Below are 27,494 nucleotides of genomic sequence, written 5' to 3' on the forward strand. Positions count from 1 at the left end.
CTGTGGGAAACCAGGGAGCAGAATCTGAACACAAGAGCATCTCTCCCCTCCTGTGGCATCCAGCAAGTGAGAAGCAGCACTATATTCAGCTGCTCACAGCTGAAGGAAGCCCTTGTTCTCTTACCTTCCTTCGTGTTCCTCCTCTCCCTTTCGGGAGCTCTCGACACCACCCATTTCTCTCTTCGGAGATCTCGCCCGCCGATCCCGCCCCGAGGGGAGATCCGAAAGCCTCGCTGCTCGCCACGCCTTCCCCCTCCGGAGAAGAGAAGCCTGGATCATAGGTTGGGAAGAGCTTGCGTGCGCTTTTAACACCGCCTGACTCCGCCCCGGCAAAGTTCGGCGAAAGAGGAAGAAAAGCGCCGGGCGCGCTCCGGGCAGTGGGTGGCCCCTTTCGGGAGCAGGAGGGCGAAAAAGGAAAGAGAAGAAATCGAGGGGATCGCTCCCCGTGGGGCGCAGCGTACACCATCTGGGGATCTCTCCTGCTGCTCGGGGAGAGGAGACGGTGGAGAGGAATCTGGTCCCTTCCCGTCGATCTTTTTGGAGCCGAGGAGGTGGTGCCCCGGCCCCCACTAGCTCGGGCTGGCTGCTTCCAGGTTTCCCCCTCGGCATCCCTGCAGAGAGAAAGACTCGCCCGGGTAGGTTTTCCTTAGGATCGAACTTGTGGGGAACAGCCTACGGCCGCTTGCTTCCCGTTGCGCTCGAGGGAAGCGAGAGGGGGAAGGGGAGGCTTGCCGGAAAATGAAACTAAGTTTGTGCCTCTGTGAGCGAGCTCGCGCGCGCGCAAACTTCATCTGGAGGGTTTCAGCAAATCCTTCCCCCTGCTGAAGTCCATGGTTTCAAGAGGCGGCTCGCTGAATGAGGGCGGGGTGACCGATGGTGATAGGAACTCTTCCCTCCCATTATTAGTCACCATCCGGATCCTAAACCATGCGCTTCCCTTTGCTTATTGTGTGGCTAGGAGTGCAGCTGGGTGCCTTATTGGGTTTTGCTCAAAAGTTTTAACCGGCCGCAATCTCGCTCTGCTTTTGCGGATGTGGAGTTGGAGAGGGGTTTGGGCATGAGGGAGATGAAAGCCACTTAGCCCCTCCAAACTCGTATTTTGCTGCACTTGATAACATCTTTCTTCTTTGGCGAGCACTCCTAGCCGAGCAAGGTTGTCTTTCATAAACAACGGTTTTAACAGTGAGTCCGTAAGTGACTGTGGAGGCCAATTCTGGATTCACACGTCCTTCCACAGTGGGGACATTGGTTTCTGGATGAGAGTTGATCATGGTGATGGTTTGCCAAGCCTGTCTTCCTCTTAGCACATTTCCCCCTTTCATCCTGAGTTTGAGCATCTTCAAAACCCATGACACCTTTGGTAAAGGCTGTTCTTCAATTGGCACACTCACAGGCCAGTGTTTCCCAGTTGTCCATGTTTGTACTACATTTTTTTGGATTTGCCTTGAGAGAGTCTTTGAACCTCTTTTGTTGACCACCAGCATTACACTTACCATTTTAAAGTTTGGAATAGAGTACAGTGGTACCTCTGGTTGTGAACGGGATCCGTTCCGGAGGCCCGTTCGCAACATGAAAAGAGCACAACCTGAAGCACCGATCTGCACATGTGCGCGGCGCAATTCGGCACTTCTGCACATGCACAAAGAGCGATTTAGTGCTTCTGTGTATTCGCGCGCACCAAAACCCAGAAGTAACCCATTCTGGTACTTCTGGGTTTGGCGCGTTCGTAACCCGTAGCAAAGCAACCCACAGCGAACGCAACGTGAGGTATGACTGTAGTTGCTTTGGAAGACAATAACCAGGCATCCACACAATATGACCAGTCCAACGAAGTTGATGTTGAAGAATCAATGCTTCTACACTGATTATCTTTGCTTATTCCAGTACATTGGCATTAGTTCACCTGTCTTCCCAGGTGATATGTACTTTTTTTTTCAAGACACTGTTGATGGAATCTTTCAAGGAGTTGGAGATGGTGTTTATAAGTGGTCCATGTTTCACAAGCACACAGTAAGGTTGGTAGTAAACAAGCATTTGTAAACAAGCATTTTGGTTTGTCCCGGTCCTCAAACACTCTGCACTTCAATCGGGAGAAAGCTGCCTTTGAATCTAGTTTTTTAACCTTTGTTTTACCAAGGCATGTCAGTGGATAGGGGAGGAGGAGGCTGTGAACTGATTGATTCCTACAATTTCCATAATCCCAGAATTTCCTGCCTATTTTTCACCTTGCCCATCCTTGGTCGTCCTGTTCCTGTTTGCTTAACAAAAGGGTGAAAGAGGTGTGATGTTGTTGTTGTTCAGTCGTGTCCGACTCTTCGTGACCCCATGGACCAGAGCACGCCAGGCACGCCTATTCTTCACTGCCTCTCGCAGTCTGGCCAAACTCATGTTAGTAGCTTCGAGAACACTGTCCAACCATCTCATCCTCTGTCGTCCCCTTCTCCTTGTGCCCTCCATCTTTCCCAACATCAGGGTCTTTTCCAGGGAGTCTTCTTTTCTCATGAGGTGGCCAAAGTACTGGAGCCTCAACTTCAGGATCTGTCCTTCTAGTGAGCACTCAGGGCCGATTTCCTTGAGAATGGATAGGTTTGATCTTCTTGCAGTCCATGGGACTCTCAAGAGTCTCCTCCAGCACCATAATTCAAAAGCATCCATTCTTCGGCGATCAGCCTTCTTGATGGTCCAGCTCTCACTTCCGTACATTACTACTGGGAAAACCATAGCTTTAGCTATAAGGACCTTTGTCGGCAAGGTGATGTCTGAACCTAGGCATCTCTGCCTGGGATCTGCCTTTAAATCACTTTACCATTGTGTGGATGGATCCCACTGAGGGGCTGGGTATCCTGTATTTAGCAGTCCTGTTTTTGCATGTGTTAAACGTTAGGTCAGATGTAGGTGGGTTCAATTGTACATGCGCCAGTCCAAGTGCCTGGCTGATTTCTAACACTGAGTGCAAGGTGGCAGATATGATTCTCTTCCTTCCCATTTTACCCTCGCAGCCAATTCCGTGAGGTAGGTTAAGTTGAGACTTGACCAGCCCAGGGTCACCCAGTGAGTTTCATGGCTGAGCAGGGATTTGAATCCTCGTCGCCCAGGTCCTAGCCCAATGCTCTAACCACTATGCAACACAGTCTCTCTTTTGAGAGGCATGCTGGTCCTGCATCTCCTTTCCGTTCTTCTCCCCTATCCCCCTGATGAGGAATCTGAGTCCAGGACCATGACGTCTCCTTCTGTTCTATTTGCTATAACAGAATTCTTTTCCCCCAAGCCTGATTTCAGTAGCAGGGAGGTGAGCTTGCAGGTGCCAGGGAAGGCCCAATGGGTACCAAGCTGGTGACCCATATAAGGCAGATTCTTTATGTTTCTCAACTATTGTTGCTACTACTTCTATTGCTCAGGCTACAGTGCTGTACATTATTGCCCCGGAGTAAATCCCATTGACTTTTTGCCTATATGCCCCCAAAGGGCTTTGCAACAATAGTTGAGAAACATAAGAATCTGCCTTACATGTAGCAAGACCACTGGTCCATTCAGCCCTGACTGGCCAGGGAATCATAGAATTGTAGGGTTGGAAGGTACCACGAGGGTCATCTAGTCCAACCCCCTGCAATGCAGGAATCTTTTTGCACAACGTGGGGCTCAAACCCGCAACCCTGAGATTAAGAGTCTCATGCTCTACTGACTGAGCTATCCTGTTGGGTTGGGAAAATATGAGCTTTCCCCCAACCCAACAGGGTAAAGAACATGCATACCCTGTGAGCCAAAAAGCAGCAAAAAAAATACTGCAAATTAAAAGTAGAGTTGCCATATTTCAAAAAGTTAAAATCCAGACACAAAAGTTGCTGAGTTGGTTTGTTTGTTTGTTTGTTTGGAAAATCTCCACAAAAAGAAGAAGTCGTTTCAGAGCTATTTTTAAGAAAATTCACCCCTAAAATCTACACTTCCAACATAGGTTGCCGTACGCCCAGGTTTCCCTGGACATTCTGCCCAGACACTATTTCTGATGGTCGAATCCCAGATATATGGCAGCCCTAAAAGAAAAAAATTAAACAGTAATACATTAAAACAGCTAAGCAGCCAGAGAAAAAAATGGGAATTAAAACTAGACCCATGAAACCCCAAACCCTCCTACTTCCCTAAGTAGCATTCAGCTGAAATGAGTAGAATGTGTCCCTTTATTTAAAATGCATCTCTGGGTTATCTGTGGGGCCTGCTTGGTGTTTAGACCACAGTGCCAACCGCGTCCCTATAGGGAGATTAGATGACATTGGCTATTCAACGAGTATTCACATTCCGCCTTGTTTATGGGAAGGTTAGGTGACACGGCATCAACACAAATGTTATCTCACATTTTCCAGTGCATTTCCCTGTCACAGAAAGTCCTACATTTTGGGGGAAGCAGGTCTGTTGTGCAAGAATCATAGAATCATACAGCTGGAAGGGACCTTGAGGATCATCTAGTCCATGAGTAGGCAAACTAAGGCCCAGGGGCCGGATCCAGCCCAATTGCCTTCTAAATCCAGCCTGTGGATGGTACGGGAATCAGTGTGTTTTTTACATGAGTAGAATGTGTGCTTTTATTTAAAATGCATCTCTGGGTTATTTGTGGGGCATAGGAATTCATTCATTTCCCCCCCCCCAAATAAAATATAGTCTGGCCCCCCACAGTGGAACGGCCCCCTGCTGAAAAAGTTTGCTGACCCCTGTTGTTACCTGTGCAGACTTACCTGAGAGTAAGCCACATTGAACACTCTGGGATTGATTTTTGACTGAACGTGCATAGGATTTCACTCTTACTGTCACCTTCATGCCATCCTTAGGTCTTTGATGGGTCTGCACAGCTTTCTTCGTGGCCTTTTGGCCATCGTGTCCTGTGGCAGTGGAAAGACAGACCACACACAATGCCTTCTCTTCTGTTTTCACATTGCAGGCCCTGGAATTTCTCTCTACGAATTGCTGGAGCGCCCCGTGAGCCGCAAACATGTCCTTGGATGACATTCAGATGAATTCGGAGGACTTTTTGCAAAAAGAGCAGCTGGACGCCGGCGGATTTGGAATGGTCTCGTTGTGTTACCACAAGAGGCATGGGCTTGTGGTGTTGAAAACGGTGTACACAGGGCCTCAGCGCACAGAGTAAGTTGGTCAGAGGGAGATCCTTTGCAGGCAAGAGAGAGCAGTCTAGAGCTGCCTACCACTGAGCTCCTGCCAGTTTCTGACTGGATAGGCTCCTCCCTCAACTTTCCCAGGGTTTTGCTTACCCAGAGATCTGTGCAGTGAGAACAGAAGAAGAGTCCGGCTGGATCAAACCAGATGACCATCATCACCAGTCAGATGCCCGTGGGAAGTCCACATGCAGCTCACAAAAGCAATGGCCATCTCCCACTCTTATTTCCCAGCTTCAACAATTAAAGGTTCCTTTGGGCTCAGATCATCACAGAGGAGGCTGCCTCCTAGTTAGCCTCCATGGCTGATGGCGCCTCTGCTCCAGATCTGAGTGGAAACTCGACAGAACAGAGCCATAGCTCAGTCGATAGAGCATGAGACTGTTAATCTCAGGGTCGTGGGTTCAAGCCCCCCCCCCAATTGGGCAAAAGATTCCCGCATTGCAAGGGGTTGGACAAGATGATCCTTGGTTCATAGAATCATAGAGTTGGAAGGGACCCTGGGGATCATCTAGTCCAATCCCCTTATGGGGATCGAACCTGCAACCTCGGTGTTACCAGCTCTAACCAGCTGAGCTATCCAGCTTGCATTCTATGATTCTATGAAATCATTCTCTGTAACAATCAACACATTTTACCATAAACCTAGGTACTTCTTCCATTCTCAAAATCCGTTTTCCCCTCTGATATCAGAGTACTGTGGTCAGCATTTGTAATATACCTCTTAATTCCCATTACCCCACTAGGGCGTGTTGAATTTTTCATCTTTAAAAATCCTGATTTGAGGGGTGTTAAAAAGTTGTGGTATGATTAGGTAATTTGAAATATATTTTGGTTACTTGTAAATATTTAGGTCTTGCTTGGTAAATATCTATGTGAAAAGTTCCTACTTTTTAATTTTTTTAAATTTTTCTGTCATTTAAACGTATATGTTATTCCCAAATTTTCATGAAAACAGATGTTGATAAGTGCCTAAAATTGATTACAAGATATTGTAGTTCTGTTATATATGTATTGTAGTTATCTGTATTATTAATATTAATATCAATATTATTAATTATTAATATGTAGTTATCTGTATTATTAATACTGGGTATGTTTAGCCTGGAGAAGAGAAGTTTAAGGGGTGATATGACAGCAATGTACAAATATATCAAAGGATGTCATATAGAGGAGGGAGAAAGGTTGTTTTCTGCTGCTCCAGAGAAGCGGACACGGGGCAATGGATTCAAACTACAAGAAAGAAGATTCCACCTAAATATTAGGAAGAACTTCCAGACAGTAAGAGCTGTTCGACAGTGCAATTTGCTGCCAAGGAGTGTGGTGGAGTCTCCTTCTTTGGAGGTCTTTAAGCGGAGGCTTGACAGCCATCTGTCAGGAATGCTTTGATGGTGTTTCCTGCTTGGCAGAGGGTTGGACTGGATGGCCCTTGTGGTCTCTTCCAACTCTAGGATTCTATGATTCTAATATTATACAATGGTATGCGATTTCTTTTTTGCTTTGTACAACCAGTGATAACTGCTTCACTATGACTACAAAGAAGAGAACAAGGCAGGGAACATTCACACATATGAGCAACCTTATTGGAAGTGGAAGAGACATGTTGCCTTCTGAATTACCAACTTTGTGAGACATGTTAAGATATGGACTGTTGCCGAGAGAACAAAGTAAGTGAGGATATGAGAAACTATCCAGCTGCCAGTGTTGCAAAAGACTTATAGCCTAAAGTACTTGAAAAATGGGAACGAGCAAACTGTTCTTTTGTTTTCCCTGTTGTGAATTCAAGAGTTACAGTATTAGCAAAGATTCAAGAAAGTTGAGAGCAAGCAGAAAACATATCTCTTGGAAGGGGCAAGTTAGATATTAAAGAAGCCTTTGCTTCAAAACTTGACAAGCTCTTTGACATTCTCAATTGCAAATGTGAAATCATTATGTGCTCTGAATTCGGCTGTGCTACAGATTGCACAAAAGAAGCTCACATTAATTGCACATGCTCTAAAGACAAGAAGATCCCAGTGAAAGAACTTGCTTTCATTAAAGGCCAGAGAAACAATATTGGTTCTATTGGACCACACCAAATTGGTTTGCCAGATTTTCCAGAACATAACAGACTGATAAAGAAGCAAAAGCGAGGAGAAGTTGAGAGAACAAGACTTGCTGATGCTGAATAGAAAAAGGAATGTTTGCAGACTTCTTCACTTCCATCACATGAAGAAAGTTCCTCCGGGGTTGGAAATGAAAAAGAATCTGATACAGAAGATGGAGGTGAATCAAATTATGATTTAGCAGCTCCTTCAACTTCTAATGGAGAGAAACAGTACAATACATTAGATATTCCTAATGTTGCTATGCAGTGCATCAGATACGGTGTTGGTCTTCGTGCCACAGCTGCAATTACCACCGCTGCATTTATTGATATTGGCTTGATCACTGAAGAGAATACGAAACTTGTTGTTGACCACAATAAAGTAAAGAGAGCACAGGAGAAATTGATGTCATCATTAGACAATGAATTTGAAGAAATTCAAATTCATTGTCTAATGAATTTGAAATTCAAATTCATTGTAAGGTGGCTTACAACAGCAAACAGACTTTGTCGCTTGTGAGTTTCCAAACATGGCCTAAAAGGCAAAAACCTCAATAATTTAAGGCTGATTGTAGAATACATTGTTGGTGTGTACTATCTGTGTTGGTTCAATATAAAAGTAAAACATTTGTGGATAGAAGGCCCATGTCATTTGTTGTTTCAATTGCAACAGCTTAGACTGCAAAACAAGGCTGTAGTAAATGCTGTTTTGCCGACTGTTAAGCGTTCAGCGTGGTATGCATTTAGTGAAATGTTAATTCAGACATTGCTGTGCTCAAATAATAAGGAAGAAAGGAGAGCTGGAATTCAAAAGATCATCGATTTGAGAGGTGGCAATGATGATATATTTGGAGACCTTTCAGTATGTCCAAGGAAGACACCTTCTATAAACACCTCTGCTTCAAACTTATTGGAGTTGATAGACTGGTTTGATGGAGTTTATGAACCTCCATTAACATGCAAAATGACCTTGACAGAAATAAAGGAATTTATTGACAAGCCTATGCAAGTTCCTCAGTGGCCTTGTCATGGTCAAGGGATTGAAAGATGTGTGAAACAAGTCATGGAGGCTGCAGAGAGGCCAAGAAGCAGGTCGTCTGGTTTTGTCAAGAAATGAATCAATACAGTACTTGATGAAACTTGTTATTAATTCCAATTAATGTTATTCTTTTTTTTAACTATAATAGGACGTTATAAGATAAAGTGATGATATGTTGTTACAGCTGGAAATAAAATTTCTTTATATTTTGCTTGTATAAAATGATTAAAAACTTTAACTTTGCTTCAAAATGCGAGTTTTTGGCTTTTTTTAGTGTATTTCAAACAAATCTCAATTTACCAAGCTAAACATCAACCAATCATAAAAATAATTGCAGATTTGGATTCCTCATGTGCAATTACATATTTTTAGACCCCCTCATTGAGCAAATTCACAAAATAAAATTTTCCGTCCTTAAATGACACGCCCTATTACCCCACCCCCCTCCTCACCATCCTCCCTCTTCCCATTCCCATCTCCCACCAGGCTCCCCCCCCCCAACATTATCCCAGTCCAGGTTCTTCTTCTTCCAGAATGTTGCAATTTCCTTCTTCCTCCAGAATGTCGCATTTCCTTGAAACATGATTGCAGAGACATTGTCACAAAGTAACTTTTCTCTACTCTCCAGTTCATGTTGCATTTCCCAGAATTGTTGTTCCAAAGCCTCTGAGCTGCCACCCCAGAAGCTCACTACACTGTCCCGATTACCGGCATCCGACCTCTCATGTCCAAGAAGCCTCTCCTGTCCCTGTACTTGTGCCTCTTCTTCATCAGATGAGATCTCTGGAATAAAGTTCTCTCTAACTATTTCCTTGAGTAGATCAGTAAAACAGTTTTTCCAAGTAACTTGAATCAGCTTTACTAAGTTAAATGAAGAAAGGATATAAGAAGTTAAGATTTGGAATACGATATTTTATTTGATAAGAACATGTTGTATGATTTAAGATATGTTGGTTATAACTGTAAGACTAAGATTAGATGTAAGAAATAAGATTTTACAATGTTACAAAGTTACTAAGGGAGATTAGAAATGAATGCATAAGAGAGGATGTGAGGAAGTCCCAGCCCTAGGATTTTAAAGAAGAGAAGGATGGTTAAATAATTGTGTTTTTTGTTGGTGTGTTTTTGTGTAGTGTGTGTATTGTGTGTTTTTGTATTTTGTTTAATTTGATTTTGAAAAATCCAATAAATTCTTATTTTAAAAAAAAGAAATCATTCTCTGTAGGGCTCCTTGCTATAGCAATGTTCCTTATCGGATGGTGGCTGCAGCAGCACAATGGGCAGCTGGGTGTGGGGGAGGCTGCCATTTCCCACAATGCCTTAGGGCAACCCATTGATGGGGCATTGTGGGAAATTAAAATGGTGTCTTCAGCAGACCCAACTGCCCAACACAAATGCTAGTGGGGGGTTAAAAAGGGGGCCCAGGCCAGGAGCCGCCCAGAGTGGCTGGGGAAGCCCAGCCAGATGGGCAGGGTACAAATAATAAATTGTTGTTGTTGTTGTTGTTGTTGTTGTTATCAGTGTGGGTCCTGGAAGTTGCCAATGCATGCTACTTGTTGATGCCAGGCCTGACTGGATTATGTGTCATTAGATCATTCGGCCACTCCTGATGTGGCTTTTTAGTAGATCTACCTGTAATTCTGTCACCTTGCACACACTATAAGAAAACCACCTGTGTGTTTTTAATTTTAATTCGCATTTTTAAAATGTGTTATCCCACTGTTACAAATTTGGGAAGCACTAGCCTGCAGTTCCCAGCCAGAGTGCTGTGCAAATGATCAAATGAATAATTGGTAATAACAATGCTAACTCATCACCACTCAGAAACAAGGCAGGATTTCACCCAGCAAGGCAGTTGCCATTTCATTCGGAGATTATGCTGCAGCTTGAGCTATGCAGGTTTGGCTCATCATTTTGGAGAGTTCAGGTGAAGAAGTTGACATTTCTGCCTGTCACCTTGGAATGTCTTACTGGGATCTTTAGTCTATAGCTCTATTCCCTTCTTGGCAGTCATGGACATTGGTAATCCAATGGTACCTATTTCTCTCCCCCACCCCCCAGATGTAACACATCCCTTCTCGAAGAAGGCAAGATTATGCTCAGACTAAACCATGACCGTGTGGTGAAGCTACTGGGCATCATTTTGGAAGATGGCAACTACTCCCTGGTGATGGAATACGTACGCAAAGGAAACCTGATGTCCGTACTAAAGGCAGTGAGTAGAGATTATGATTGATACACTGGGAAGAAGCCAAGCGGTAATTTTTGAGATTATACCACAACCTCGGAAAATTGTATTCAAACGTTGTCGGTCATCTTGGGTTTGTTTCTATCAACAACTTTTTTTTGTCCCTTTCAGTGAAAATGTTTTCATCATTGGTTTGGACCTGGATCAGGTCTAAGACATGCTAATAGTGAATGTTAGGAACACACTAGCACTGGGCTCTGCAACTCATAAATGTGAGTGTTTGCTCTGTATGGGGAGATCATGATTTCTGCACCAGCGAACCTCCTGTTCATAATTTGCGCTGTAAATGGAGCAGTCTTGCATAGATAATTGCTCCCAAGATCCAGATTTCCAAAGTATTGGGAAGGTTTGGGCCAGATAGTAATATAATATATGCTTATATAATATGTTTGAGCTTCTGTTTGGCAGTGGGTTAGTGATGCGGTCTTGGCACCTTCCCATGGATACCAATCCCTGTTGCCATGTAGAATCTGCCCGTCATGATGATGGGTAGTTGGCTATCTGTTAATATTTCTCACCAGCAGACAGATTCTGTCCTTATTTTCTAAAATGTGTATCTCCAAATCTGCTGGGTCTAGCCTCTGTGAGGATCCTTTTTGCTTCTTCAAAAAGCAAAGATAATTGGAAGGAGCACTAGTTGGGCATGGTTTATATTCAAACTCCTTTAGCAACCATGATTCGTAAGGCTTGATATCTATTCCTGATGGATGTTCGTTCAACAGAGGACTGAATAAGTCAGTGCTCTTTTTAAAGATTTGGGGTGGTATTCAGTTATGTTTAACCCCGAGTATACCCACTGAAATTAATGAGCATGGCTAAGTTCATTAATTTTGATATGTTTACTATGAGTAAACTTAATTGAATACCACTGCTTTTCATTTTTTAAAAGGCAGTATCTTGATCATGGCAGGTATAACTCAGTGTATATACTAATATTCTGCTGTTTTTGCTTTATTGCAGACCTCTATTCCTTTGTCCGTGAAAGGGTGTTTCATCCTAGAGATCATTGAAGGAATGCTTTACTTAACTGAACAGGGCTTAGTTCACAAGGACCTAAAACCAGAAAATATCCTTGTAGACGAGGACTTTCATATTAAGGTACCATTAGCACATAATTCCTGGATGGGAGACATGTCAATCTTAGGGCTAAACCAGATGTGGGCATGATTTATAGCAGAACCTGCCTGTTTGGGCAAACCATGGTTTTGTGTGACTGCAAATGTGCTGGATCCCAGGGAGATCGCAGCCACTTTGCTTCTCTCCTGGTCCTTATAGTTCAGTGTAATGTGGCAACTAAGGCAAGGTATGGCTTTGCATGTTCTCTGAACCCAGGATTGTTGTTCTGCTCTCTCCTCCTTAACCAAGATCTGCAGCCAAGGTTTGTAAAGTGGGTGCAATCTGCTCCAGAAGCCACTATGTTTAGACGGTTGCAGTAAGCTAACCAGGCTTTTACCCGCTATGCACATGTGGATGAGAAGGAAAATACACAGTTTCCCAGTGTTTTGCATTCCCTTCCTGGTATAGCAGGCCAGGAAAGGCTATACCGCATGCTTTTCTGAATGTTCAGATTGGTGCACTCCATTTGACCCGGTTAACTTAAAAACACTATATTTGATTAAATAACAAAGTACTTTGGGAAACATTTGCTGTCGCGCTAAGCATGTCAACTGCAAATTGTCCTCAACTGAAATGGGGTTAGAGAAAGGCAACAAAAGACTGTCAGCATTAAGAAAAACAAGTCCTATGTGGAATGGTTTGAAAGAACTGGGGCATGTTTAGCCTGGAAAAGAGAAGACTGAGAATGTGGGGACATTGTAGGCAAATGTGTGTTCTCTGCTGCTTCCAGGGGTTGATTCAGTGGGCTTAAGATACAGGCAGGTAAATTTTGGTTGAGCATTAAGTCAAACTTCTTGAGCAGCTGTGACCATGGAACCCATGACCTAGAGGGGTGGTGGGCTCTCCCTTCCTTTAAGTAGAGGGTAGATAGTCCATCTATATAGAATGCTCTAGCTCTGGATTTCCTGCGCCAAGCAGGAAGTTGGAGAAGACGGCCCATGAGGGTCTCATCGACTGTGTGCTTGTGTGATCTCAGTTGGACCTTGCTGCTCCCACCTCTTCCTGTTGTAACGGTTCTCCATCCTCTCCTGCAGATAGCGGACCTCGGTGTGGCCCGCTTCAAAAGCTGGAGCAGGCTGACTAAAGAGGAGAGCATCCGGAAGATGAAAATCAATCGCAGCTCGAAGAGCAACGCCGGCACCCTTTTTTACATGGCCCCAGAACACTTGGCATCAGTTAACACCACGCCTGTGGAAAAATCAGACGTGTACAGCTTTGGCATAGTATTATGGGCCATCTTTGCTAACAAAGAGCCCTATGAGAGTGAGTGTTTCTGATCAAATAACTCCGCTTGCTGGAGTGTTTAAAGCTGCATACGATTATTATTATTATTATTATTATTATTATTATTATTATTATTATTATTTAAACCCGTTCAATTCCTCTCTCCCCCACCAGATGCTCTGACTGATACGCAAATATACTTCTGCATCATGAATGGGGACAGGCCTCTCATAGAGGACATTGAAGAAAGTTGCCCAGGAGAGATCATTACGTTAATGAAACAATCTTGGAGTCAAGAGCCAGAGGAACGGCCAACTTTTGCAGGTAGCGAGAGGGCATTTTTGCTGAAGTGGGTCCGGCAATATTTGAGTACAAGAGGAGGGCAGCCTTAAGGTCATACGGAATATTCCAGATGTTTAGTTTTTGGGTGGGTCTACAGGTGGGTGGTGCTGTGGGTTAAACCACAGAGCCTAGGGCTTGCTGATCAGAAGAAGAAGAAGAAGCGTTTGGATTTGATATCCCGCTTTATCACTACCCGAAGGAGTCTCAAAGTGGCTAACATTCTCCTTTCCCTTCCTCCCTCACAACAAACACTCTGTGAGGTGAGTGGGGCTGAGAGACTTCAAAGAAGTGTGACTAGCCCAAGGTCACCCAGCAGTTGCATGTGGAGGAGTGGAGACACGAACCCGGTTCCCCAGATTACGAGTCTACCGCTCTTAACCACTACACCACACTGGCTCTCACACTGGTTGGCAGTTTGAATCCCCGCAGTGGGGTGAACTCCCATTGCTCGGTCCCAGCTCCTGCCCACCTAGCAGTTCGAAAGCACGTCAAAGTGCAAGTAGATAAATAGGTACCACTCCGGCGGGAAGGTAAACGGCACTTCTGTGCGCTGCTCTGGTTCGCCAGAAGCGGCTTTGTCATGCAGGCCACATGACCTGGAAGCTGTACGCCGGCTCCCTTGGCCATTAACGTGAGATGAGTGCCGCAACCCCAGAGTCAGACATGACTGAACCTTTTTACAGGTGCAGTGGGATGAGGAACAGCAAAGAGGTAACACTGCACTCCTTATAGGTGCCAAATCTATGGGGAAGTATGTGAGGACAGGGCTGAGCCCCACCCAATCTTAAAGCGCCCCACCAGGTCTCACCACAGTGAAGGAGGGCCTCATTGGGCCTCCCGACCCATTGGGCCTCCCGACCCATGTGATGTCACAAGTGCATGTCGAGAGGATACCCTTTTTTCAATAGTCACCCCTGCGAAACCCCCTACAAATAGGGAGTAGAAAAGGAATGGGCTGAATGTCAATCTGGATCTATGGGAAACCAGAGTGATTTGCAGTGAATTGGAAAGGATTTCAGACCTTTGATGGTTTAACAAGAGCAGCAACAAAATCAATTTCTCCTCACCTCAAGCTATACTGCTGAAATGACAAATGTTTGAGGTAGCCATTTTTGTGTGGACGGTCTGAGAGCTCCATTCAGTTCTGAGTAAAAATAAATAAATCCTGCACTCAGAATTCTTTGGTTCTAAGGCCCTAAACCAGGTATTCAAAAAGGCACAGGGGATTCATTGAAGACCGCTTTGCTAGCTCTCAACAGATACCTGCCTCTCTTTCCCCAGGGGGAATTGGAAATCCCAAATGGGCTAAGGCATCACTGGGGGGGGGGGAGAACAGAGGTATGTGGGCTGTACCACTTAGCACTGCAAAAGGGGGGCCAGGTGACTGAGGCCACATTCACACCATGATAAAAAAATCTAATAGGTAGTAGTAGTAGTAATAATAATAATAATAATTATTATTATTATTATTATTATTATTTATAGCACTACGATACCACTTTAAGCAGTCATGGCTTCTCCCGAAGGAATTATGAGAGCTAGAGTATGTTAAGTGTGCCAAGAGCTGTTAAGAGACCAGTGTTCCCCTCACAGAGCTAGAATTCACAGAGTTCCCTGCAAAGGGGGATTGCTTGTTAAATCAGCCTGGGAACTGTACCTGAACGCAATAGCACTCTCCCCTCCTGTGGTTTCCAGCAACTGGTATTCAGAAGCATGCTGCCTCAGGCTGTGGAGGGAGAATGTAGCCATCATGGTTAGTTGCCCTCTCCTCCATTAATTTGTCCAATCGTCTTTTACAGCCATCTAAGTTGGTGGCCTTTGCTGCCTTCTGTGGGAGAGACTTTCGTGGTTTAACTAGGTGCCGTGTGAAGTAGAACCTTCTCTGTCCTGAATCTTCTGTTCTTCAATTTCATTGGATTTCCACAAGTTCTAGTGTTAATGAGAGAGGGAGGAAAACTTGTCTCCATCTCCTTCTACATGTCACACACAATTTTGTACACTTCTGCCATGTCACAGTGGCGTAGCGTGGGGTTGCCAGTGCCCGGGGCCATGTGGGGGGGGAACGGACAGAGTATGCATGCATATTCAACTGCCTTACAGCATTCGTGTCACCCAGGAGATCACAGCCACAGAGATAAGAAAAGAAGAGTCATTCCTTTGCCTGGAGTGGTCACTTCCTGCTTCACATAGAGAAGCCATTTTCAATGGAACCCAGCGACGGAAATGTGCAGCTTTATTGAGGCAACACTGGGTGTTGAAATTTTGCGCCCCCTAGTAATTTTGCGCCAGGGGCAACCGCCCCTGTGCCCTCCTGCCATGCTTTGCCACTGCCATATCACTTCTTACTTGCCTTTATAAAAACAGCATAAGAACAGTCTCATCTGTTTTTCATTGAGACCGCATTTGGGGTTTTCTTTTACTAATTGACTAATCCTTTACTACAGAAATCAATTTGACGTACAAGCCATTTTATCAGCAGAACTATGAAAAGGATGTTGAAGATGACTTGAGAAAGTTAAAGGTAAGTTGTCAAACATTTATGGCTGAAAAAAAGAAAAAGAGCGAGAATCACTGGTGGAAATTGTAGGGGAGCAGATTCCAGCTATTAAGTAGGAGAAATTTCCTAAAAGTAAGAGCTGTCACACAGGTGAGCAATCTCGTCCACTGGAAGCATTGAAGCAGAGATTGTCACTGCATCTGCATTGTAGATCCTGCAATAAGCAGAGGGGTGTACTAAATGACTTCCTCGGTCCCTTCCAATTCTATCCCTAAAAGCATACAAAATCATATGAAGAACCTTCTGGACCAGCCCAGTGGTCCAGAATCCTGTTCTCAGCAGTGGTACCTGCCCTGTGGAGCACCCTCCCACCAGATGTCAAGGAGATAAATAGCCATACGACTTTTAGAAGACATATGAAGGCAGTCCTGTATAGGGAATATTTTTTAAGGTTTGGTGTTTTATTATCTTTTTATATCTGTTGGAAGCCACCCAGAGTGGCTGTGGCAACCCAGTCAGATGCGCAGGGTACTAATAATAATAATAATAATGCCCAAATGCCTGTGTTGGGCTTCATGGCAGGCTGCTAGTAATGAAAATACAAGAAGCTCTTACCATGGTATTTTATTCAATAGTCACAGAGAGAGATGCAGGATGCTGTCTCTAGGATAATGGCATTGCTTTTGGTAATCTCCTCCCCCCTTTTACTCTCAGTCGTCAGCAGCTCCACCCCTTTATATGGTGGCTGCGTGAGGACCTTTGTCTATTCGCTTTCTGTTCTCTCACTTTAACAGCCCTCCTTGTTCTAGAAGAAGGGGGGGGTCGGGAATGCTTTCTAATGATAATGTGTCAACCAGCTGTCGTGACTCTTCTGCTCCCCCTCCCTCTCCTTCCATTATCTCCCAGCTTTGTCCTTCTTCTGTCTCATGACCTTCTGCAAACCACCGTTGTAAGTCTATACTGTCCTCCTCTTCTCGGGAAGGTTCAGGAGAATGGGGGGTAGCCTCCACCATTCCTCTTCAGTCCAATCGCTGACAGCCTGTGAGAAACCTTCAAGCAGGACCTGAGCACAAGAGCACTCACTTCTCCTGTGGTTTCCAGCAACTGGTATTCAGAAGCATTACTGTCTCCAGATGTGGAGACAGAGCATAGTCATCATGGCTATAGCCTTGCCCTCCATGACTCTGTCTACTCCTCTTTTAAAGTCATCCAAACTGGTGGCCATCGTTGCCTCCTGTGGAAGTGAGTTCCATGCTTTAACTATAGATTGCATGAAGAATTACTTTATCTGCCATGGCTATTTCAATGTTCGGCTTCATTGGGAATCCACAAATTCTAGTGTTAGGAGAGAAGTAATAGTGGGGCTGCTCCCTTGGTCTCTCTCTGCCATTCACACATTAACTGGAGTGTCTGAAATGCAAAAGCCTACATGTGTAAACCTCTAGACATGTAAGTTTCCCTGTGCAACAGGGTTCCTGACATCCTTAGTCGTACAGTCCATCAGGATTTTGCTTGATGGGCACCCTACGCAACATTCCCCTAGAGGTTCTAGGTTCTTCCAGTGATTCAATCAGGTATTTTAGTTGCTGTTGTTCTCTGCGACAGGAAACGTACCCTGAGCCAACGGAGCTTATAAAAAGGATGCAGTCTCTCCAAGTGGATGCCACAGTGGAACCACCAAGCAATGGCCGGATGGGTAATTCATTTCAGTTGTTAAAGAGTTCATCCTTTTGCATTCCATATTTGGGGCAACAGCTGCACATTTCTTTATGATAACAAGGACACCCATTAAAAAAACGCACACAATCAAAGCTGAAGTACACCATTTCAGTGCTGATTAGGGTCAGTGCAGACTACAGTTTCGGTCTCTACTTTGTAAATAAATCATATCAGAGCTGGAGATTTTGTCTGGGCTCTGGTTTATGACTCAAATTAGAGTATGTGTATATTTTATGATAGCGTCACAGAAGTGATGAAGTCAGTTTGGGGTGGAGAATTCATCACCCCATCTGTTTCCCTTTTTGGGGCAGGGGAAGCCCACACAGACAAACAGACAGGGCCTGGTGAAATCCCATAGCGTGGAAGCAGCAGGGGCTGAGCAGGATTTCCACAACAACAAGAAGCCAAGAACCATTCACACTTCCAAAAGTCATTATTCTTGCCGTCTCTATTCAGAGTCTACAGCTACCAAAAGGCTCTTGACCTTTGGGTATTAGGCTGTAAGGCACAGCCTGAGGTGTAGCAGCCTTCAAAGGAAACCTGCCAGCAGGTCTCAGGGAGGATCAATACCAAAGGCTCCTTTGGGTCATCCTGTTGGGTTGGCATAAGAACAAAGACCACACCTCCGTTTTACTTTGGAGGGGTTCAGCTTGCCAGAAAGCATGAGGTAGAGTAGCAGCCTCTTCCTTTTTGTAGCACCTGTTAATATTGGAAGTGGGTTTTTAAAAAAGGTTTTCTGGCAGTTATTTATGCTGATTACTTGTTCAACCTGAACTTCTGAATATTCAGAATAGACCATGGCTGGGTGATATCTGGTTTTCAACATCGCAATACGCTGATATATCACATTGTCTGAAGTCAGGATGGAGCTATGTAGAGGCATTAACTGCCTTCACGGTTTTTCCTGCATCGTGATTTTTGCATAGCACGCGAGCACACACACACAGCATGATTGCGATATATTGCCAGCTCTGAAATTATGAAACCAACATCATGATTATGGACAATATATCGATATACTGCTCAACCCTAGAACAGGGTGGTGGTATGAACACACTTAATTCTTCCAAATGGGGGGGGGGAGTTATTTAGTATTCCTTTGTCCTTCTAGGCTTCTAACCCCCACCCCCCACCCCATGTGTGTTGAGTGGGAGTTTTGTGAGAGCACTTTCTATAATCTTCTGGTTTTGGAAGGCTTCCTTCTGGTCCTCTCTGGTTGTGATTTTGAAGTATGATACCTTCACTTCTCGTTTGCTGGGCCGTGGAAAATGGCAGCCGATGCTAGAACTTTGTGCCCGAGCACAGTGGTACAGCAATACTGCAGTTTATGGCATCTCCCAGATGATAGCAAGTTAGGCTGACTGTATAAGGCAAATTATTGTGGAAGACGACCAATATTTGTTTTATTAAAGCATAGCAACCCAATGAGCTTTTCATGCTTACAGCACAATTCAGTGCAAATCTGCTCAGAAGTAAGTCCCATTGACTTCATTGGGATCGAAGGTGAGAGTGTAGGATAGGTCAGGGAAAGCTGTGGCCCTCCCTATGCTACTGGACTGATGGGAATTGTAGTTCAACAGTATTTGGAGGCCCATAGGCTTCCTGTCCCTGGATGCAGCCTTGATCTCACAGCAGTAGAGTCTCACCAAGGTGCTAGAACATGGGTAGGCAAACTAAGGCCTGGGGACTGGATCTGGCCCTATCACCTTCTCAATCCGTCCCACGGACGGTCCGGGAATCAGTGTGTTTTTACATGAGTAGAATGTGTGCTTTTGTTTAAAATGCATCTCTGGGTTATTTGTGGAGCATAGGAATTCATTCATTGAATATATATATATCCAAAATTTAGTCCAGCCCCACACAAGGTCTGAGGGACAGTGGACTAGCCCCCTGCTGAAAAAGTTTGCTGACCCCTGCGCTAGAACATTGCAGTGAAATCTCTGCAAAACGACCAGTCCTCTTAGGCCTCTCCCTTTCTGCCCTGCAGATCCGCCCGGCTCTCTGCATAGCTCTCAGTGTCCTGTGGCCAGCAACACCGTAGATGAAGCCATGTTTGCGGCTTGCCTGGTGAACGAACCTGTGGAGAGCTGCGAAACGTCCTTGGATCCTCCGGTGACCTTGGAGCGGAAACTGCAGGACGAGCTGAACTACCACGTGCATGGCAGCAGGATGGACAAGGCGGAAGGCCGCTCCGTGCCGCACAGCGCCGAAATGCTGGAGGAGGAGAGGAGGAGGAAGGTGTCTCACGACCCGTATGCAAAGGCACCTGCCGACCGACCGATGCAGGAGTCGCACCTGAGATCTGAAAAGGTCGGGCCTGGCTCCCATCGTAGCAACACCACTGTGGACCCGTACAGTCGTCAGTGGAAACCATCGCCAATCAGAGCTACTCCAGAAAGGGAAAATAATATCCTGCTGAATCCAGTTAGGCACTATGGGCCCGGATCTGCAAATCTCAGAGCATCTCTAAGCCCAGAAGATCTCTATGGATCAGCCAATCCCTTTAGCTTCAGTAAACCGCCTGTACCTGAATCTGGTGTGGATCGTCAACCTAACCCATTCAGACCTTACTATTTTGGCAAAAGCTTCAGTGCAGAAACTGGTAAGTGAACTGATTGAGGGTCGTCTTCTTGTTCCTTCAGGGGAGAAAGAGCCCACATGCCTAACACCAGCAATAAAATGGCTCTTCTTCACTACCTTCTACAAAGAAAATACAGTAAAAGCTGTCCCGTTTTTTATGTGCCAGTCTTTCGTCCCATCCTGCTAATCCTGGGCAGCTAAAATGTAATAGCAATTCAAAATCTGGTGAGCTTTAAGGTTACAATGCATATTTATATTTATTTATTTATTTTATTAAATTTTCATCCTGCCCTCCCTTCAAGGAGCTTGCGGCAAACAGTTCTCCCCACTCCCGTACCATTTCATTTCACAATCTTCTGAGGTTGACCGAAATGAATATTTGTCTGAGGTCGCCCAATGAGCAGCACTGACTGGGAGGCTTTGTGGAATGGAATCACTTTCCTCCAAGCATTTGAATCGCAAAATACTGTTTGTGGTGCAGTTTCTACATAGAGCATTAGCCGTGCTGTTCATTGTGCTGTATTTTATATGTGTTGTTTTCTTAGGACTGTCATGTTTCATTATCAATGTTGTAAGCTGTGCTCCATTTTGGAGGAAGGTGGAATATCCATCTATACATAAGGGATACTCCAGCACCCTAAAAACTGGGTGGTGGCCCTTTCGTGCCATTGTACTAAAAGGGCTTTTGATCCGGTGGAATCACCTCAGAAGATGAGCGAAGGTTTTTGCCAATCCCCTTTGCCCAGCAATCCCCAGTGTGCTTTGGAAACCTGTTCTGGAGCAGTTTTATTTGTTTGTTTGTGATTAGATCTCTTACCTGCCCTTCAACAATAATCCTGTAGGTTGTAACAATAAAATATACAATTATAAAAAAATAATAATAGAGTTACAACCATAAAACAAACTTAAGCAAGCGTTTCGAGGGAGAATTGGCAAAAACTCCCTTGGCTTCTCTCTTTGTCGGCATATGTCTCCTCTGGTGTAAGAGCACTAGGAATGCTGGTTGGACATCACTCTGTACTCACTGGCTGTGGGCTGAATAGAAATTGCTAACTTAATTATATTGATCAATTGCATCTATATGCTACCTTTTGGACAAAGCGCCTCAGGCGGTTTATTAACAAGTGGTGCGAAACATCCTCAGGCCTATTTCCTCCCTTGCCTGGTGTCTTCCCTCAGGGTCCACACATCCCAAGGAGCTCCAGGGAAGGTGGGTCTTGGTTGGTCCCAACTCTGCAGGAAGTTCTCTGGCTCGTCAGCATTGTGGGCTGCAAATGTGGCTCCGTGACAGTCAACAAGTACAGCACTGGAAGCTTAGACTGTCTATCTAGGAGAAAGAAAATAATAATAAAAAATTCCTTCCAGTAGCACCTTGGAGACCAACTAAGTTTGTTCTTGGTATTCATACCAACAACAAACTTAGTTGGTCTCTAAGGTGCTACTGGAAGGAATTCCCCCCCCCCCGACTATGGCAGACCAACACGGCTACCTACCTGCATCTGGGAGGGCTTCATTCTGTCGGACGTCAGTGTGGTCTTCTGAAAAGTACTAGGGCTTGATGTCCTCACCTCTCACTTCTGGCAGTTGCTGCTCTCCCAAGACCACCACTTTGTATTGTGAAATGTCTACCTGTTGAAATTCCCTCATCTACATTAATGAATGCAGGAGCTCTTTTGCACCTGGGTAGATTTTTGTCTGCGTAGGTTTTTGCACTGTCAAGAGTTTAATGTTTCAAGAGCAGTGGTGCATTTTTGACACAATTTGCATACCTGTTTAGATCCAGAGGAATCGACCTCTTTTATGAAGACGAACTTCGCCCATACGCCTATACACAAACAGAATTCAGGTAAAAAAAAACTCCCTGTAGTTATTTCTTGACATGAGCAGTATGATCTCAACATGAGTGGCATGAGCGGTCTGGACTCTTTAGGGCTATAATACCATTTGGTAGCTCTAAAGCAGAAGTAGGGAAGCTCCTACATGGCCATTTCCCTCCAATCATATCCACCTGTCCATCAGCTGGTGTCACACGTGAAATGAGCTGATCGACCAGGGTGGGTGGGATCCAATTCTGCCTTGGCTGAGTGTGCCTATTCCCAGCAGCCAAATTTGTAGGATTTAACCCCGCTTTCCCAGGGTTTATTAGGCACACTAGTTGGATTTTTGGAGGGGCCCAAGGTGCAAACAGCATAGACTATGTTAGGTTGCAGAACTGGCCCCTGCAATCTGCTCCTTCCACGAGGAGAGAGTTTGAGATTCCCTTTTGTGGTGCTGGTCCCTTTCAAAATGAAAAAAGACAGAGTTTTGGAGCTCCAGGAACAACTGCTTGCTTGATCTGAAGAAGTGTGCATGCACACGAAAGCTCATACCAAAAACAAACTTAGTTGGTCTCTAAGGTGCTACTGGAAGGATTTTTTTATTTTGTTTTGTTTTGATCTCAACAAGATACAGTCATATTCACTGAATGAAGTCTCAAAATGCATTATCTATTTGATTCAAAAGACTTAATTCTCGCAACGTTTTTGAAACACTGTTGATATAGAACGATTTCCAACCGGTCGACCGTGATCGACAGGGTAGATCCCCCCCCCCCAACTCAACAACTCTGGCTTCTCCTCCGAAAAAATGCTCAACAACTCTGGGTAGATCACTGCCAGTTTGTTTAAACTGGGAGTAGATCGCAGTCTCTTGGGAGTTAGACGTGCCTGATATAGAAGAGCCAACATGTTTTCTCTTTGGGGAGTTTGTTGTCTCGTCCTACTGATCTGACTGACACAAGCTTTCAAAGGTTTGCTATGATTTTAACTCCTATCAAAGAACTATTGGAGCAGTCTGGCTTGCTCAGTTGGTTAGAGCATGGTGCTGATAATGGCAAGGTCACAGATTCGATTTCCGTATGGGACAGCTGCATATTCCTGCATTGCAGGGGGTTGGGCTAGATGATCCTCAGGGTCCCTTCCAACTCTACAATTCTGTAATTCCATGATTAACTATACCAGTCACCAACCTGAGAAATAAACCTGGTTGTGTAAATATGCCCTTGTACGGTAACATAAATTCTAAGAGCAGGAACCATTCCTTCATTGAAGTGAAACTAACCAACATATAAGTGCAGCATTCAAATAATGCATTTTTGCCATTTTACTATTTCCTTCTTTAAATTAACATGTGTGAACACACGGGTCAGTCATTTATCCCCCTGCACTGTCCCTATGCTCATTTTGTTTGTGTATAGTTTTATACTTGCTTTATTAAATGGGTGTTTTTTAAAAATTATCTTACATACAGGAGAACCTGCAAGCTACAATATATATAATAGTAGTGCAATTCAGATAGGCTCTCACAACGTCCTAACCATTAAACAAAAGCCTCAACAAATACACAAAATGCCAGAAAATACTCATTATAATCCTGCAGATTACCAGAAACTGTTTGGTAAGTACTGAAGTTAAAACTTTTTTCTTCCTTAATGAAATAGTACTTGGTTTCAAAGCCATACATTTTGCCTTTGAAACTCTGTTCAGGATATGTAGTTACCGGTAGGATTGAATAGAACTGAAAACATCTACCAAGGAAAGATACGTCCAGCCCGGACACTGAGGTCCAGATCCGAGTGCCTTCTGGCAGTTCCCTCCCTGCAAGAAGTGAGCTTACAAGGAACCAGGCAGAGAGCCTTCTCTATAATGATGCCTGCCCTGTGGAACGCTCTCCTTTCCGATATCAAACAGTTAAACAACTATATGACTTTTCATAGAAATCTGAAGGGAGCCCTGTTTCGGGAAGTTTTTAATGTTTGATGTTGTCTCCCCCCCCCCCGTTTCTTTCCTCTGTATTTTGTTGGAAGCCACCCAGAGTGGCTGGGGTATTAGAAATAAATTAGTAGTAGTAATAGTACAGTGATATCTCATGTTATGTACCATCCCCCTTATGAATGCTTCAGGTTACGTTCTCCACTAACCAGGAAGTAGATGCCCCTTGTTGCGACCTTTCCCCCGGGATGCAAGTGGAAGTTGCACTCCGGCAGCGCAGCAGCAGTAGGAGGCACCATTAGTGAAAGTGCACCTCATGTCACAAGTGGTTTCCGGTTACGAACGGACCTCCAGAACAAATTAAGTTCATAACCGGAGGTACCACTGTAGTACTGATAGTACTATTATTAATACTACTAGTAGTAGTACTATCAGTACTATATTAATCTGTAGAAACAGAGGTGCTAGTGATATCCACAAAACACGGACTTTGCAGTCCGATTTCGGATTCTGACCCTGAAGATTCTGGTCTTATAGTTTGTATCACTTAATGCCACTGGTGGCAAGTAGCTACCTCTTAGGCTGTGATGCTATTGTTGCAGCATGCTAAAGCTTCTCTTCCTTTCCTTCTCTCTCCCCCATCCCACGCTTTCATAAATAAGTGTCCCACTTCAGTAGGAAAAAATTATTTCCCCCAGTTGTTGTTGTTGTTTTCTAAAGTGTAGCAAATCATGTAGCAATGCAGTCTTGTGGCATTTTCGGACAATTCTGGCTGGCTCAGAATTCACCCTCAAATGGAGGTTCCATGATGAATATATTGGCATAGGGAAGTGGGTGGCACTGTGGTCTGAACCACTGAGTCTCTTGGGCTTTCTGATCGGAAGGTCGGAAGTTCGAATCCCCACGACTACATTGCTCTGTCCCAGCTCCTCTCAACCTAGCAGTACAAAAGCATTCCAGCACGAGTAGATAAATAGGCACCACTGCAGCGGGAAGGTAAATGGCGTTACCTGGCACTCTGGTTTCCGTCACAGTGTTCCATTGCGCCAGTTTATTCATGCTGGCCACATGACCTGGAAAGCTGTCTGTGGACAAATGCCAGCTCCCTCGGCCTGAAAGCGAGATGAGTGCTGCAACCCCATAGTCACCTTTGACTGGACTTAACTGCCCAGGGGTCCTTTACCTTATATATATTTATATATTGACATGCACTCAGAGCCCTGCATTCACTGTTAGTAGCAGCATTGACCTGCCTGCCCCCTCGCACCCATGTTTCTCATGCAAGATGGGAGTTTGTCAGGATCTTCCTATTGTCTCCGAGAACAAAAGAAACGGTGTTCCGTCACCAAGGCACTAAAGAAACATTTCCCTTTTGTCGCCACCAGAGAACACTGCTCTCGTTTCAGAAGTGCAACTGAACTTCGTGAGAGAAAATATGGGAAAGAAGTGGAAACCCACTGCGCGGCAGCTGGGCTTCAGCGACCCTGACCTGGAGGAAATTGACCACGACTACGAGCGGGATGGGTTAAAGGAAAAAGTTTATCAAATGTTTCAGAGGTGGCTGATGAAGGAAGGGAGCAAAGGAGCGACGGTGGGAAAGCTGGCCAGAGCTCTCTTTGCTAGCCAGAGGATAGATCTCCTTGCCAAAATAAAGCAGGAGTCAGAAATGAGTAACAAATGAGAGCCATAAACCAGCATAAACTACTTTGCAGAGCTCCCTACAGGGAAAAGTACGGACATTTTGCTTTACAGTATCTTGATTGCCATTATGAATACTCTGGTGCTGCCTGTATAGAATTTGCCGTCAAATGAATGTATTTGTATATTTTTAATTAAATAAAACCCAATATAAATGGACGCAAGACTGCTCCTCTAGCTTTACTGTAAATAATAAAATATTATCAGATGCAAAAACGGAAAGCATATATCAATCTTGAGTCATTCACTATTAGCATATAGTAAGAACCAAGCAAGGAAGACTGAGGGAAAACTGCACTTTCTAGCAATACCACTGCCGTTGCACTTCTTTTTTAAATTAATTTTTATTAAAGTTTTGTTTGTTACAAAGCAGATAATCTCCTTGACATCTGATAGGAGGGCGTACCACAGGGTGGGTGCCACTGCCAAGAAGGCCCTCTGCCTGGTTCCCTGTAGTCTCACTTCTCACAGTGAGGGAACCGCCAGAAGGACCTCAGCGCTGGACCTGAAAAATGGGGGTTGAGATGCTCCTTCAGCCACAGATCTGCTCCTCAATCCTATACATAGGATTTGATCCTAAGGAACTGTGCACAGGATTTCAGACTAAGTGTGGCTAATCATTGTAGCTCAATGTTATGGCTACTGTTTTGAACTGTGTTGTTTTGGATTGGACTAGTCCCATTCAGTCTCTGGTACTAACAGCTGCCAGCATGGAGATTAGTCAGCGCACTATGAACAGCCCAGTTTTATGGATGTCAGACTCACCACACCATACATATGTACCAGGGACATGGGTGGCGCTGTGGTCTAACCACTGAGCCTCTTGGGCTTGCCGATTAGAAGGTTGGTGGTTTGAATCCCCGCAATGGGGTGAGTTCCCGTTGCTCTGTCCCAGCTCCTGCCAACCTAGCAGTTTGAAAGCACACCAGTGCTAGTAGATAAATAGGTACCGCTGTGACGGGAAGGTAAATGGCATTTCCGTGCACTCTGGTTTTCCTTCACGGTGTTCCGTTGCACCAGAAGCGGTTTAGTCATGCTGGCCACATGACCTGGAAAGCTGTCTGTGGACAAACACCGGCTCCCTCAGCCTAAAAGTGAGATGAGCACCGCAACCCCAGTCGCTTTTGACTGGACTTAACTGTCCAGGGCTCCTAGATATGTGCAATACATGAATAACAAATTCGTATTTTGTCAAAATCATGGCAAAGCCTTCCAGTTCAGATCTAGCTTGGCGTGGCCTCAGAAGGCAAGGATTACAGAACAGTAGAATGATTTGTAATGGTAGTGTTTTTGGCCAGCTAATTCACATCAGGTGAATTATATGTCGTTAAAAGGACCAGGCGTGTGAAAGCATTCCAGATGTAGCATACCCAATCTCTTAACCATGGTTATGAGGCTGCAAGGGGACCACAGGAGTTCCTCTTCCCTTTTCCCAGGAATCTGCATGTGCAATCTCAGCTGCAGCTTTTATGTTACATCAGCATGAATGGCAACCACAGTTACCATAACTGCTATGGAAGCAGCCTCAAATCCTGATTTCGCATCCTGGTTAAGAAAGAACCTCAGTGGCAGGAGAAATTAGAGACATGTAAGGGAACTAGCTTATAATCCCATGCCTCCTAATCATTTATTGTGTAAAGTATACATACTTTGGGACCCACTCTGGTAGTGACTGCAATTTGTTTTAAACTGTTTTATCTACATTGTTACCATCCTGGGACTTTGGGGGGGATTATTATTTAAACTGTTTTTTAGAACTCCTCCCTGTTTTTAGCTGCTGTTGTGCTAGTCTGTTTCGTTTTTAGGTTACATTTTGCCTCTCAAAATGTATTTGCGTGACTTATTTTGTGTTGTGTGGACTTTATGAAAGCTGCCCTGTGTAATTTTGTAGAAAACAGGGTATAAAAATGTTATTATTATCATTAGCAGAGTTAACAAGCTGTAAGAACCTGCTCCTGCCAACCTAGCAGTTCGAAGGCACGTCAAAGTGCAAGTAGATAAATAGGTACCGTTCCGGCGGGAAGGTAAACGGCG

General features: G+C 44.6%; 1 protein-coding gene across 1 annotated transcript; it reads left to right on the forward strand.

The window, feature by feature from the left end:
• Nucleotides 1-220: 220 nt before the first annotated feature.
• Nucleotides 221-25,655, forward strand: RIPK1 (receptor interacting serine/threonine kinase 1). The gene is made up of 12 exons (XM_033154473.1): nt 221-635; nt 4,931-5,133; nt 10,349-10,502; nt 11,496-11,633; nt 12,686-12,914; nt 13,050-13,199; nt 15,662-15,738; nt 17,320-17,410; nt 19,421-20,035; nt 21,791-21,859; nt 23,302-23,448; nt 25,148-25,655. The coding sequence occupies exons 2-12, from the start codon at nt 4,982-4,984 to the stop codon at nt 25,441-25,443; spliced, it is 2,118 nt and encodes a 705-aa protein (XP_033010364.1). The 5' UTR covers nt 221-635; nt 4,931-4,981; the 3' UTR covers nt 25,444-25,655.
• The last annotated feature ends 1,839 nt before the right edge of the window (nt 25,656-27,494 follow it).

Source organism: Lacerta agilis, chromosome 7, assembly GCF_009819535.1.
Source record: "Lacerta agilis isolate rLacAgi1 chromosome 7, rLacAgi1.pri, whole genome shotgun sequence".
In the NCBI taxonomy this organism is placed as follows: Eukaryota; Metazoa; Chordata; class Lepidosauria; order Squamata; family Lacertidae; genus Lacerta; species Lacerta agilis.

Bases quoted from the DNA above. Each gene is read 5' to 3' on its own strand.
- RIPK1 (XM_033154473.1), top strand. From the start codon at position 4,982: ATGTCCTTGGATGACATTCAGATGAATTCGGAGGACTTTTTGCAAAAA. The intron at 10,503-11,495 runs GTGAGTAGAGAT...GCTTTATTGCAG, and splicing joins TGATGTCCGTACTAAAGGCA to ACCTCTATTCCTTTGTCCGT. The intron at 11,634-12,685 runs GTACCATTAGCA...CCTCTCCTGCAG, and splicing joins ACGAGGACTTTCATATTAAG to ATAGCGGACCTCGGTGTGGC.